Source organism: Bidens hawaiensis, unplaced genomic scaffold (assembly GCF_021521415.1).
Source record: "Bidens hawaiensis isolate Kalapana, Puna unplaced genomic scaffold, B.hawaiensis_p1.1 tig00014897_1, whole genome shotgun sequence".
NCBI lineage: Eukaryota > Viridiplantae > Streptophyta > Magnoliopsida > Asterales > Asteraceae > Bidens > Bidens hawaiensis.
Genome location: NW_027492317.1, coordinates 82852 through 97741, shown reverse-complemented (window position 1 = coordinate 97741; position 14890 = coordinate 82852). Strand labels below are relative to the sequence as shown.

The window sequence follows — 14890 nt, the reverse complement described above, 5'->3', positions numbered from 1 at the left end:
TATTTTATAAATAAAGTGTTTTAGACAAATCATTTCTTTAATAATATTCCTATAATGAAGTAGAAAGATATTTTACTTAAATATTAAATTAAAACTTATATTAATAAAAAAAATCATGGGAACTGTCACCAGCTATGATATTAATATTAACAGAAAAAGAGGAAAGGAATACATGAACTAACTTCCTCTTGTCTTGGTAGATCTATCTGCTGCATCAAAGCTACTCTCATTATTTTTATTTCACATTCTTCATGTTTCCTATTGCTAGATCTTCTTCAATTATATCCAAATGTTTTTAGGCCTTTAGCTTTATTTTTATTTCATATTATATCAGATCTATATCCCAATGTTGATTCTGTATATGTTAAATGTAGTTACTATTTGGTATTTACTAACCTTCAATTTCCCATTATAATTATTAATTAACCTCTAAATATAATTTAATAACTGTAGATCTAGTCATGGAATTGAACACAGAACCTAAGTCCATGATGATTGAGCTTGATCATGTTCCAAATAGTATGCAGATTGATCCGGCGAGAGCCCGGTTTCCATGCTGCATCGTGTGGACACCCCTCCCGGTTATTTCATGGCTGCTTCCGTTCATCGGCCATGTCGGGATAGGCCGTGAGGACGGAGTTATTGTGGACTTTGCAGGGCCTAACTTTGTGTCGGTGGATAACTTTGCGTTCGGGCCCGTGGCACGTTATCTCCAAATAACGAAAGAGAAGGTACATTACAAATTTACACTCACCTAGTGCTAATATCATTATTATTATTATTCGCCAGGTTTGGATTAAATACAAATTAAATTAACGTGCTAATTGTGAGAATCAAGTAGTGTAATTATATATACAACATAGTGTAGTTATAGTATAGTGTAGTGAGGTTATTGTACAATAATTGCTTAACGTACTATCGGTACGCGAGACGCTCAACGGCAAAAAACAAAAACGCTCAAAGGCAAAAATACTAAAACGCTCAGCCAAAAACCTAAAACGCTCAAAAATGGTTTTCGTGAAGAAAAGTAAAAAATTGATCGATTAATGATCCAGTACTGTTTATTTCGGTGCCAATGATTAATTGGATGTGTATTGAAGATTTCGAGATCTTGTGAATTGTGATGTGATTTCGTGGATCGATTTCATGAATATAAGTATTCTTGTACCTAATGTACGTTAAGCAGTTATTGTATTCTATCTTTTCTCGTATAGTGTAATTACAGCATAGTTAATTACACTACTTGTATATATAATTACACTATTTGATTCTCACAGCTAGCACGTTAATTTAGTTTGTACGTTAACTTTCCCCATTATTCGCCTGACTTATTGTTAACGAGTGTTGTAATAATAATAATTTATATAAAAAAACAGGGTTCCGAAGAGGAATACAGGTTGGTGGAATCGGGAAGAAATCATTACGGTTGGGACGAGGCTTTGAAAAAGACGACACAAGAATACCAAAAGCAGACTTACAGTGTGTTAACTTGCAACTGTCACTCGTTTCTGGCTAACCATCTTAACCGTTGGAGTCACAGGCGAGCGGGTGGAACGTGGTGAATGTTGCAGCTTTGATTATGTTTAAAGGGAAGTGGGTGAACACGCCATCTATGGTTAGAACTTATTTACCATTTATGGTTGTGCTGTTAATGGGTGTTACCTTTGGTGGTGCGAACTTTCTAAGTTTTTTGGCTTTTGTTGTGTTTATTCTGTTTGGATGGTATCTTTGTGGTACTTATTATTTAAAGAACATTATACAGATCTAGTTAGTAGGTTTGTGACCGTTTGTCACTTGCTGAAGCTGTTGATTACGTGCAGTTATGCATATACAAGTGTGAGAAGTGATACGTGTGTTGATCTAGTTTCTATGTTGTAATAGGCAGTAGTTTTCACAAATGTTCTTTGATTGCTTTATTAAAGTTGACCATGTATGTATAACGAAATTGGTCGATTGTATTTTTTTCCTTGTTCTATATGTACTTCGGACAAATATGGTGGGTACACTTGAAGTTGAAGACTAGAAATGCATGTAATATTCACATATTTTGGATATATAATGTGTATATCTTCTGTGCACATGTATATGTATATTATTGTTAATTGTTTTACCCAGTGGTCTGATACGATCTGTCATCGTATCATAGACTCATAGTTCCCATGTTTCCTTCTTAATGCATTAGTACTGCATCTGCGTTTCCTAATTAGCGCATTCATAAACCCATGCACTGCACTTTAGATGTTTCTTTCTGCATATTTAATACTTTGTATTTGCATTTGTAAATCAAGAAAATTGTTCTAAATTACTTGTCTTGTGTGAATTTACATTTTGTTATTTTACTTATTATGTGGGAGACTGCCGATATCGAATCCTGCTGCTATCATGGTATGAGATTATTAGGCAAGACCCTCTTTCTAATGGTATCTTGCACATTTAATGCTTTGACCGGTATCCATTGTGGATACCATGCCCAAGGGTTGACTTCTTTGTTTCTGCTAGGGCCTAACCGTGACCTTGGCATCCCGGCCTTCTTCCCATTGTCCTCTTCCTCGGGTATGGTTCTTTAGGGACTTGTGTTATTAAGACGAGGCCTGGTTGCTGTATCCAGGCTTAGTCGCGGGTGCAGGCCTTTCTTTGCTTACTTCTGTTGACAAATTTATGTCAAATTTATGGCGCTAATGATACGTGGCCGATTACTCATTACTTGTTAGGTTTACAACCCATTTATGAGCTTATATGGTTACTAATTAACGGTATATTAAACCAAACAGATTGAAAATATCAAATGTTAAGCACCATGCAATGTTTCAGGCTTTCAGCAGTATAAATGCATTGAAGGAGAATTTACAAGACATCAGAAAACACAATTAATTCTTGACATTAAAAAGCTGCACACATTTAACATAAATGTTCAGTATAGGATCCATTCCTAAAACCTGAACCTAGTTCCAAGGTTTCAACCCTCCAACCTTAACATTCATACAAATTAAATCACACCACATGTTCAACTGGTTCTACTTTCCGGTCAAAAACGCCAGACAACCAGTACGCCACTCGGATCCATCACGAGGCCCACAATTTAGAACCCCTGAGATCTTCTCTAATTTACACCTACATTAACTTACCTTCTAAACTTTAATAATAAATAAACTATAAACTAAATCACAACTTTCTTTGTTAATCAGTATTCCCCTTTCATCTTTACTTTCCACTCAACCTCTTGAATTCGGAGCACAAAACGCTTCAACTGTCAACCGCTTCAGTTTATTCGGACACGGGTCTTGACCAAAGTTGCTGTTCGCTATAGTCACCGCGCACGTTTCTTTACCAATGCACCTCTGCATAACACAATTCACAAATCAGTTAAGTTGGTAAAACCAATAATGCACAAAGTACAAGTATTATACCTTTTGAATAACATCATAAGATGTCAGAGAGTGGCAAGCGCCTTGCTGGAATGTTCCACATGTACCCAACGGGGTTCCATAGCTCGCGAACTTAATAGCTGAAATGGTTAGACCAGGCCCGCAGTGTAAATGGACCTTTGGTCTATGAAGCTCTTGTGTTTTACCATAGCTTTCGATATGCCAGTCCTTGATATTCGGGTGGTATTCAAACATATCCGCACACACGGTTGTGGTTGACCATTTGACCAGTGAGATGTGGGTGGGGTCTCCACCGAGCTCTTCAAACAGCACCAACGAGTTATCTGTCGGTTTTAGCCATGATCGAGGCACGTGGTAATATCGTTGTGTCGGTTGTCCACATCTGAGTTGACATTTGGGCGGGCGGTAAGACCCGGTGTAATGGCACCCTTGGCAGTTACCCGTGGCGTACGCGGTCCAGTATCGACCTATGCTTTGACCGTTGATCCATACTTGACCTTTGCCCATACTGGTCATGTCTAGAGCCAATGGCTCGTCTCCTTCGGGTGCATTGAAAGAAGCCTGAACACCATCTCAACGTTAGCGAGAATTAAATAGCAATTTGTGACAGTTTACGATGTTGGGAAATTAAAATACCTTGTGCCATGTTAGTGGCTGTTGTTTTTGAGCAATAAGCGAACCCTGCATCCACTCGACCGACGACATACGGTTCGTGGAGATAACGTCCATAGCCTCACCCTTCAAGCCGACTTGGTAGGTCCACTTAGCCCATGACAAGTCTCGCTTCCCATGGTCCAGACCATACAGTGCCACTGGTCCCGTGACCCCGGTTTCCCATGTTTCATAATGTCCTCCAATATTCTTCAAATAATAAAATAAAGTTAGCCGATAAATAAGTTGATTTGACAGTAGAATTAAGAATTAACATGTGAAACGGAAAAGAAACTAACCGGTAATCCCATGGCGACACTAAGTAGTGATATTTTATTGTTCCCGGGACGAAGATCGACTTTTTCTTTGTAAGTAATTCTCCGGTTTTCTCGTGTTCCAAAAGCCGAACCTAAACATATACACACATATTACAGATAACCCTTTTGAGTCGAGTATTTAAAAGAAAATAACTTAACATACCCGAAAGCTCTCCATTAACAAACACATGAAGTGCATGACCCGTTGACTGGACCAACAGTTTAGGATGGTCACCGCCTCTCAAAAATGACTCAGAAGAATCAACATTGACACTACAAAATAAAACATATTCTTTCAAAACCAGTGAATAATTAAAGATTAATTGGTAAATAAAACACGTGTTGGAACTTATAAAACTTACTTTGTTGTATACCAAAGATAATCACTATTATCTCTAGTGGCATTAACCTGCTCCAGCAGACCCGTCACCGTGAAAGTCGAGCTGTCGTCACCCATAGTCAAATCTTCATTATATGTCTCCCATGTAAGCAATTCAGAATTTGTCGGCAACATTTCCATTTGTGCCGATTGAACCCCGACCTGTTTACGATTTTCACAAATTACAAATGTGCAAAAAGAAAAATCAAATGATTATCAAAAAATAAGAAAGGTTCACACTTTTGCGGTGTTGAAGACGACATTAGTGCAATCGGGAAGAATACTAATTGACCATGGCGGTAAAGTATAATGCATGTTGTTGAACATAACTTTTGCAGCATTATCCGTATCGTAATTAGCTAGAAAAGCTGCACAGTGTCCTGACTCGGATGAAAATACATGCGCCTGAAAATGTAAAATAGTCAGTAATTGTATATTTTGCTTTGACTTTGGTTGAGTTTTTAGAAAATAATGATAACCTGTTGAAAGTTTCCCAAAGAGGTGACTGTAGGATCTGCAGAAACTAAAGCGGGTTCGCATTGTTTGATCGCTTTGTGAAGCTCCTTCAAATGCCCGTATTTTGGTTGTCTGATTAAACCTATAAATTTTTAACAACAATAGGTTTGACCATTAAAGTCAATGTGGCATTAAAAGTCAAAGTAGGTTGACTATAATATTGAACTCACCATATTCATCAAGTGGAGCATCATAGTCATAACTGGTAGTGATGAATGGACCGCCAGCAGAGCGACCGAAATTCGTTCCTCCATGGTACTGATTAATTAAAGAAAATAATTATATTTTGGTAATTAATATATTAATTTTGGGGATGGAAAAAAATACCAACCATGTAGTAGTTGAAAAAAGATCCACCCTTTTGTATGAACCGGGCCACACCAAATGCCAAATCTTGAACGGGCCTCTCGTGGACCGGGCCGCCAAATTCCGTGAACCAGCCACTCCAAGCCTCGGTCCAAATGGTCGGTTTGTATGGTTTGTTTGGGGAGAAAGCATCACAATAGAAACCATTGCATGTGTTTATCTATCAATTAAATAAATTAATTAATTCAAGGTTATGTAATTATGTCACATTATTATAAGCACCTGATAAAGAAATAAATATTCCTAATGGAGTATTGACCAGTATTGACCATTGACCAAACATTATTACTTTCTAACCTCATCAATTAATTAAAAAAAATTAAAACTTTATAACTTGGTAATGAATGATGATTACCAAATGTCTAAAATACCCTTATACAAGAAAACAACACAAAAAAAGTTGATCTTTATGACATGATAAAATGTAAAAATGGAAGCTTTTGCATGTGACAGAAGGAAATGAATTTTACAATAGGGTCAGGGGCATCTTCTTGCTTGCACATGACCCATGGGACACCTGTCCCTAATCCAACGGCCAGATTTGCAGCCCAAGTCATGTAGTTATGTCCAGCACCTCCAAGTGCCTTCCCAATAGACCCATACTCATTTTCTATCTGCATCCAACCACATTACATTTGTTGCCATTAACACAAAACAATGTACAGCTTCAACTGCACAAAGTACAAGTCATTATTGTACCTGAGAGAGGATTATTGGGCCTCCTTCAGACTCAAATAGTTTTTCCTTCTTCATCATATGCACAATTTTCTCAGTAAAACCCTTCATAGCCCTCTGCAAGAATATAAACTTTTATATTTTATATCTTTTATAAGATTAAACTAGAAAACTACAATCTTTTTAAGTCTTTTGTAAAATTAAACTACAAAGTTACAATCTTTTTATATCTATTGTATAATTAAATTACAACCTTTTTATATGTTATATAAAATTAGGCAACAAAATTACAAATTTTATGTCTCTCTTATAAAATTAAGCTAGAAAATTACAACCTTTTTATATCTTTTAAACAATCAACCTACAAATTACAGGTTTTTATATCTATTAAAAAATTAAACTATAAATTTACAATACTTTCATATCTTTCATAATAAAATTAAGCTACAAAAATACAATTTTTTTACACCTTTTATAAAAATAAGCAAGATAAGTAATTGTAACCTTAAATGGTTCGTTATCAGTTCTGAAGCTAATCCCAGGAACATACTTCAACCAAACTGGGAATCCTCTGAAAACATCAACACAAATGAACTTTCTATTAACTTCACATAACATCAACTGTTAAACCCTAAAAACAAAAATAATCCCAGATCTGAAACATATAAATTTCACAATTTATTTGTAAAAATTACCCAAAATTCCATTCAGCACAAACATATGGTCCAATTCTGAGATGAGCATAAAGCCCTGCTTTTTGCACCGTCTTCAAGAATCTCACCAAATCATATCTCCCTTCAAAATTATACTGAATTCCACATGTAAGAAGTTAAAATCAAAGTACAACTAGCTAAACCATGAATCTTTATAAAATTATTACTTAAAAATCCAGATCTGTTAAACCAACACTAAAATTTCTTCCAAATGGCAAAAAACCAACATTAAAAATCTTCCAAATAGCAAAAAGATAGTAAATTTTTAAACTTTAAACAAAATCACAGTAAAATTTGCACTAAAAAAACCCTAAAAACCCAAAATTTTAACCTGCATTGCAAGAAGGTAAAATCAAAGTACAGGTAGCTAAAGCATGAATCTTTATAAAACTATTAGTTAAAAATTCTATTAAACTAACACTAAATTTTTCTTCCAAGTAGCAAAAAAGATAGTAAAATTTTAAACTTTAAACAAAATTACAGTAAAATTTGCACTTAAACCAGCCCAATAAACCCTAAAAATCCAAAATTAAAGCATGAATCTTTATAAAACTATTAGTTAAAAATACAGATCTATTAAAACCAACACTAAATTTTCTTCCATATAGCAAAAAAGATAGTAAAGCTTTAAACTTTATACAAAATTAAAGTAAAACTTGCACTTGAACCACCCCAATAAACCCTAAAAAACCAAAATTAAAACAAAAAATTAACCTACATTGCCAGGAGTAGGCTCATGCACATTCCAAAACACATAAGTCTCAATCACATCAAGCCCTCCATCTTTTGCCTTCATTATCAGATCTTCCCACATCTACAAAAAAAAAAAAAAAAAACTCATAAAAAACCTACATTTCAAGTTAAAATATAAAAAAACTGAGAACCCACCTCAGGGGTACTTCTGGGATAATGTATAGAGCCAGAAATCAAGATTCTTCTTTGGCCATTGATAACAATGGCCTTGCTGTCATAAGTCACACTACACTGAATCTGATGAATACCCAGTTGAATTAAGAGCAAGATTAGCAAAACCCATTTGGAAACCGAGTTGGTTTCCATGATTTTTGGGGTGGAATTGAAATTGAAAATGGGAAGAAATGAAGTGAAGAGAGAAGAAGGATGAGTAAGAAGTGAGAGGCTGAAAAGGGGGTAATATTGTTTAGCCAGATCACCTTTGCACCGACATATATGGTGCGAATGAATGTGTATACTTTTAATTTATTTAATATTAATATTATACATACATGTGTGTATGTGTGTGTTTTTGTAACATTGATTATTATGATATCTTTTGGTTGAATTATTTGGTTTGTGTGTTGCGTCATGGCGTAAGACAATTGTCATCGTCTTACTTTGGTTTTACTTTTTTTATTTTTAAATATGTTTTCTATATTTTTTTATAATTATATAAACACAAGTTCTTTGGGTCGTGCAGAGTAACTTAACGACGCCAAAAAACGATAACTTTGTTTTTAATAGGATCGGTTTTGTCATTCAAAAAGGGTGGCGGCACAGCTTGTTGTCCGCTTACATGTCTCTCTATTATAAGTAGATCATTTTAAAGCCAGTTAATGAAAAAAGAAAAAAAGAAAGAAATAAAAAAAATTATGTGTTATTTAACTCATTAGGACATTAGGGTAATGTCAAGTTACAGTTTTGGTTTCTAATGTGAGTCATACAAGACTATATATCGTTCAGATTGTTATACCTTGAGAAACAATAAAACATATATTTCCGTTTATAGAGACTTGAAATATGAAATGATACGTGTTATATATGAAACCTCGGCCAACACCCGACAAAATAGTTCATTTAATTGTTGTGGTTGAGTGTGTGGTAGGCTGGTAGCTACTAGCTGGAACATCATTGAATATCATAGTTTGAATCAAATTTGAGAAGTATTGTGTAGTTATCTTCATTTAGTTTCTGTATACGTTCATTCAATAAATTGTTGTGGTTGAAGACATAGTATCTACTAGCTAGAACATCATTGAATATTATGGTTTGAGTCAAAAATTTCTACATTAAAAAAGTATTTTATAGCTATTTTCATTCACTTTTTGTATAAGTTCATTCAATAAATTGTTGTGGTTGAGGATGTAGTAACTAATAGAAAGAGCATCATTGAATGTTATGGTTTGAATCAAATTTTGTTTGTATAAAATGTATTTTATAGTTATTTTCATTCAGTTTTAGTATATTGTAACAGCGTTTTTCCTATGTTAAAGAAGTCTTTATTTTACTTTAATTGAAAAAATATCATTCTTTCAACTACAAATTATAAGATAATAATTAGATCCGATTTTTTTTTCAAACAGAAATAAATCAATACCATTTGCCCATAATAAAACTTCAACTCTTACCGAAACGACTTATTTTAACATCTTAATACCATTAAAGCTTTGGCTACATGCTACACTTTGTTAAATAAGAAATTATCTAACTACTAAAACAATATCATGTAGGTGTTTAAAGCATTCTGTTATTAAATGTGAAACTATATTTGTTAAATAGTATTCTGGTATTAAATGTGAAACTATATTTGTTAAATAGTTTATATGTTATTAATATTTTCTATAGTTGATTACCTTAAATGACTAAATAAGTATATAATATCATGCAATTTTATAAATAAATAGTTTACATTTTAAAAGTATAATTGATTTAAATAAAAAATAAATAAACTTAATTAAATTGTGTATGTACATTTATAAATAAAGTTATTCTATAGATACTAATTACATAAAAACTTATATACATATGTTTAAAGGTTTGCAGTAAACATATGATAATTACATTGGATCCATGGTGTCCTCTTTAAACACAACCTTTTTGTAGGCTCTCTTTTCCATTTCTGAGATATCACTGTTAAAATCCCTTCTCCCAGGCACTTGCCTTCTTTAACTTATCATGAAGATGGGTCATGTTTGCTTCTTGGCAATTTTCAAGTTTACACTACATATGGGATTCTCATTGAGCCGAGCCCAAGTCTGATTCAACTTCAAGCTCGACTAGTTAATTTTTTTGTAATAGTTCACAAACAATAGATATCAACAAGATCTTTGAAATAGTTGAGCGCGACTTACTTTCATCGCTCATATCCTTTAGTATAATATTAATGAACCAAGTTCAAAAAACACCAGTGCATAGTGCTGTTTCAACGTGTTTTGGCGACCCCTCCCCCTCCTTTATACATCCTCCCATGTCACTAAATTTATCATAGGCCGTTTGTTCACATTGATTGTATATCATCTATCTCTTCTCTACATCAGTTGTCATCTCCTCCACGCCTACGTCTAGCATGAACGGCTCCAAAAACTGCCTATTTAAGATGATCTAAAGAAGAAAAATAATAATTAATATAGTTTGATAATGGTGAAAAAAGATGGGTTGCTTCTTCCCCTTTATGTAAAAGCCTAGTAATGGGTATGGATGGGTTAAGTGGATGGTGTCATGGTGGTTGGTAAGGGGAAGTCTCATGATATGGACTTATTTACAAAATTATCAAATTAAAATAACTTGTAATTCCATTTCCATTTTTAAAGTCGACAAATGCGTTCGTTATTTATAAAACAGAAATCAAGAAATATTGTAGGAAAAGACCATTTAATCTAATGACTAAATAACCTTTGGGTTTGTAGTAAATATTGATCATGTTAAGACAGTCATGTTTTAAAATACTTTTATAAAAATTCAAATTAATGTAACCCTTAAAGAGAGTTGTAAAAACTAATTTCTACTTACCTTTTAATATTTTAGATTTTGTTTTTGGGTGCAATAGTAAGTAGAGTCGATCTTTCATTGTTTCTCAATCAATGAGATTGGCGGTGACACGAAAACTCCAAAATGACAAAATGACGTACGCAACGTGATCATCCTTACTTACTCCACCTTAGACTGAGGGATGTGGGGGCTTCAAAGGGGGCGCTAGAGCTTCTCTGCTCGCACCCCCAGACGCTAATACCACACCAAATGGGAGCTAGAGGGGGCGCAACCGAGGCGCAAACACCACCCGTGAGCATGGTAGCGGGAGAAAGAGAGAGGATGTGGGGCTTTAATATGGGCGCTAGAGGGGCACTACCCACATCAGGGGCCAGGGGCTCCAACACCCCCCTTATCCAGTTTCTCTCTCTGCCACACGTCATAATATTATTGGTTCTTGGCTCTGCTGGAGCCCCCACTAAAGCCCCCACACCCCTTAGTCTTACTTTTGCTTAATTTCTTATAAAGTCCTTATACATATAGTATCTCACTTGAGGAAAATATGTTACAATCTTAGTGATAGAAAATTTGGGTTTCTCGACTAAGACTCAAATTCAAGTCTCACTTACAGCATTTAAAAGAGGACATGGGTGGTGGCTTAATGAAGAAAGACTGAGATCTTTGTAATCTTTGGTTCAATTCTGAGTCGGGTTTTACCACCAGTGGCCTTCGGGTGGGTGAGTTTTCCCCAGAACTGAAGATAACTTGGAGGCGCTTAAGGGATCCGTACGACTGGGTTGGGCCAGCTGGCGGTGGCCTTTTGCCATTGGGTCACCCCGTACGGAGTACCTAAGCATTCTATGTTTGTTGGCCGTTCAAAAAATGTTACAGCCGGTTTTGAGTTTGGGCTCAAATTGGTGACGGTGAGAACAAGGGCTCGGTCCCATATATGTTTCCTGTTCATTAAATTATTGACCGTAGATTTATCTCTATAAATACGTTGTTTTGTAATTGTAGCTCGTGAATGTAGGTGCCCCAACAGAACTGAACATGTAAAAATTATGCATCGTGATTATTGTTAATTCTTTATTTTCGTACTGCGTGTTATTCAGAGGCGATACACGGTTATAGGAGAGTGGGTTAAACCCACCATCCAACCTTAATTTGTGGTATCAAGTCTAATATGTAGTGTAATAAATTGCTCAATTATCTTGTTTTAGTCTAAAATGTCCACCCTTCAAAACTTCAAGCGCAAGTCTCAAATCAATTATAATCCTAATTAGTTAATTTTGATTTTTAAATACATTGTGTCATCGGGTATCAACTTTTGTCTCTCAAATACTACTCCCACTTCTCATATTCTCGTGTCGCGTCACCCCTCCACCTTAGGCAATATTGCTGAAACAAAATACACAAACCAATAAAAATTATAACTAATTTAGCATGGAAACCAATAATTAAAATGCATAGGATTCAATCAGATTTTTTTTTGAACGGCCACATAATTAAAAAGTAGGGTTACGAAATCCATGAAAATTTACTTTTTAGAAAGCGGTTAAAAGTTGCTTTTATTTCATGCAAGCATGCTTGTACTGCGTGCATTAAAAGCTGTACCCAAAGTTTGTTCTTTGTAAAGTTATGTAATACGATATTTGTTTTGTTTCTTGGAAACCATGTGAAACCATTCACGTTCAACGCTCTTTAGTAGCCTCCCAGCTGTAGCATGTGAGTTTTTATCTCACATGTGAAATCAATATGCATGGCTTTATAAACTAAGAAATCAAAAATGATTTCATACGACCGAAATCGGAATAAATGATTTGATACTGTGTTTTAGGTTTGTGTTCGATTGTTTGTTTGGCTTTATTCTATAGGGTCTAGAAGTTGAAATCGAAACCTAAGTTTTGTAAAACATATTAAAATGAGTATTTGGCTCTTATCCAACCCCTAATATTTAAAACATTCACATTTCATTATTTACCTTTATTCATATAATTTAACTAAAAATTAACAATAACCTTAAATATTTTTTTAACTTTAACCTTAAATTTTTTTGTTCATCTATTAAAAGACTTTCACATCTCATTCCTTGCATTCATCATTATTCAATTGAATAATACACATTTAATTATTTTTTACTGTTATTTCTCTCTTCAACTTACAAGTAAATTATGAAAAAAGAATATATAGTGAGATGATAAATATAAGAAATCGTTATTTAACCCATTACCCATATATAATTTATAGATAAACTGATAAAGAAAGGTATAGCGAATCGGAAAGTTTTTTTTTTTTCTATGTTTTCAATGAGTTTTAAAGATATTGAAAAAATTAAAATTTTGAGTTTTTAACGTAGTCAGAAGAAAACTAACAAAAGAAGTATATAACATCTTAGTGTTTAACTGCTTACATAGTTGCATGACATTTCACGTACATGGATAGATAATGTAAGTGTTGTGTACCTATATAACGTCTCATGTAAATACTTTTAGAAATCATATACTTTTATAAAATTATTTATCTATTAAAAATATAATTCTTTTCAAAAAATTTATCAAACTTAAAAACATATCTTTTCTTATAAACTTTTTCAATATCCTGTAGTTTTTGTAAAAGTATCCGATATTGAAAATTAAATATCTGGAATGCGTACTACAATTTATAATATTTTTTGTATTAACTAATTTTTTTCACTTTGTAGAAGGAATACGTACTAAATTTTATAAAATAACTATTTTTTTTTCATTTTGTAGGGTTTGAACTCACAACCTCATATCATACAGTTTAACCACCCTATCATTCTGCTAAAGTGGGATTGACTTACCACACCTTATAACACTATTTAAATTTTTATTTATGCATATTATTATTAGTTATTAAGTTATTAATGCTTATCACCATTGCAAGTTATTTATTTAGATCATTACTTGAAAAGGGGAAAGTTTCCTACACATTTTTCCGGTAAAATATCGACAAACTCAATTTCTCACAATTCAGCGGAAATTTTCCGACAAAAAAAAGTAGAAAAAAAACAATGATTTTTCCGACAATCATCTGACAAAATACTTTCAAATAAAATTTTCTCGTAAATTTGTCGGTAGTATTCAAATGATTCTGACATTTTACCGACAAATTTGCCATTCATTAATTTCTAAGTTAAATCTAATGGGTTACATAAGAAAAATAACAATACTTTTTCTGTTTTGTCGGAAACTTGTCGAAAACGTTAAAAGACTTCCGACAATTTTCCGACAAAGAATATAAATACTGTTATTTTATCTATTATGATCATTTATAAATCTAATCTATCAACAAAATAACTGAAAAATTAAGATTTTTTTAACCTTTGTCGGAATATTGTCGGGTATATATAAGTTTCCGACAATTTTCCGACAAATATCAAAACAATTTATTTATTTTATTAAACTTTTAACAAATCTAATCGATATTTAAAAAAAGAAAAAGAATATTATTTACTAGTAGCAATAATTTAACACTTTAGTATATAAACATATTAATTATAAGTTATAATATTTTATATAAATTTTTAAAACATAATCTATAATGATGAGTGTCTGCTATAAGTATTTATTAGTGTAGTGTTAGTGTGTGTGCTATTGTATGCATGTGTATGAGTATAGGCATATGTATGATGAGTGTCTGCTATAAGTATTTATTAGTGTATGTATATCCATATGTGTTAGCGTATGTACGTCTAGGAGTGTTTATGTGTGTATGCTTATGTGTTAGTGCATGTATGTGTACGTGTGTATTACTGTGTGTGTGTGTGTGCATGCGTTAGTATATGTATATGAAGGAGTATGTGTAGGAGTGTATGTGTGTGCGCGTATGTATGTGTAAGATTGTCTATGTGTGTATGCGTATGTGTGAGTGTCTGTATGTGCACATCTGCGTGCGTGTTAGTATGTGTATGCAAAATCACAGAGTTATAGCGATAAACATAACAATTAGCAAAATCATTGTATTAGAATGAGTTTATAATATATTGAATAGGCTAATAGCTAACTAAGGATTTATGAACCTCTCATAACATTTTCAATAGCAAATTGATGAATTAACTCTTCGCAGTTTATGCTCTCTAATGTTCCGTTCTCGATAGCTATCAACAGTTGTCGATCGAAAATAAGATTTCAGTAACTATAATTTCGAAAAACTCCTTCTGCA

The 14890-nt window shown here is 33.5% G+C and overlaps 1 protein-coding gene and 1 pseudogene across 2 annotated transcripts; one reads left to right on the top strand and one right to left on the bottom strand.

Moving 5' to 3' along the window:
- The first annotated feature begins 461 nt into the window (after window positions 1–461).
- LOC143547949 (protein RTE1-HOMOLOG-like) lies at window positions 462–2078 on the top strand (annotated as a pseudogene). Its single transcript, XR_013137867.1, has 2 exons — window positions 462–731; window positions 1377–2078. The product of XR_013137867.1 is annotated as a protein RTE1-HOMOLOG-like (transcript).
- Window positions 2079–2910: 832 nt separating this feature from the next.
- LOC143547948 (beta-galactosidase 3-like) lies at window positions 2911–8162 on the bottom strand. Its single transcript, XM_077039238.1, has 16 exons — window positions 7892–8162; window positions 7722–7817; window positions 6986–7098; window positions 6795–6861; window positions 6315–6407; window positions 6086–6229; window positions 5581–5775; window positions 5420–5507; window positions 5213–5331; window positions 4974–5138; window positions 4717–4895; window positions 4518–4627; window positions 4337–4446; window positions 4023–4247; window positions 3408–3947; window positions 2911–3338 (listed from the first exon to the last, which is right to left on the bottom strand). Exons 1-16 carry the CDS (start codon window positions 8060–8062, stop codon window positions 3213–3215), a joined length of 2541 nt encoding a protein of 846 aa, XP_076895353.1. The 5' UTR covers window positions 8063–8162; the 3' UTR covers window positions 2911–3212.
- Window positions 8163–14890: the final 6728 nt, after the last annotated feature.

Excerpts from the sequence above, each read along its gene's own strand:
- LOC143547948 (XM_077039238.1), bottom strand. The coding sequence starts at position 8,062 with ATGGAAACCAACTCGGTTTCCAAATGGGTTTTGCTAATCTTGCTCTTA. Across the intron at positions 6,408-6,794 it reads CTGATAACGAACCATTTAAG|AGGGCTATGAAGGGTTTTAC; the intron begins GTTACAATTACT and ends ATATTCTTGCAG. Across the intron at positions 5,139-5,212 it reads CTTTGGGAAACTTTCAACAG|GCGCATGTATTTTCATCCGA; the intron begins GTTATCATTATT and ends TTACATTTTCAG.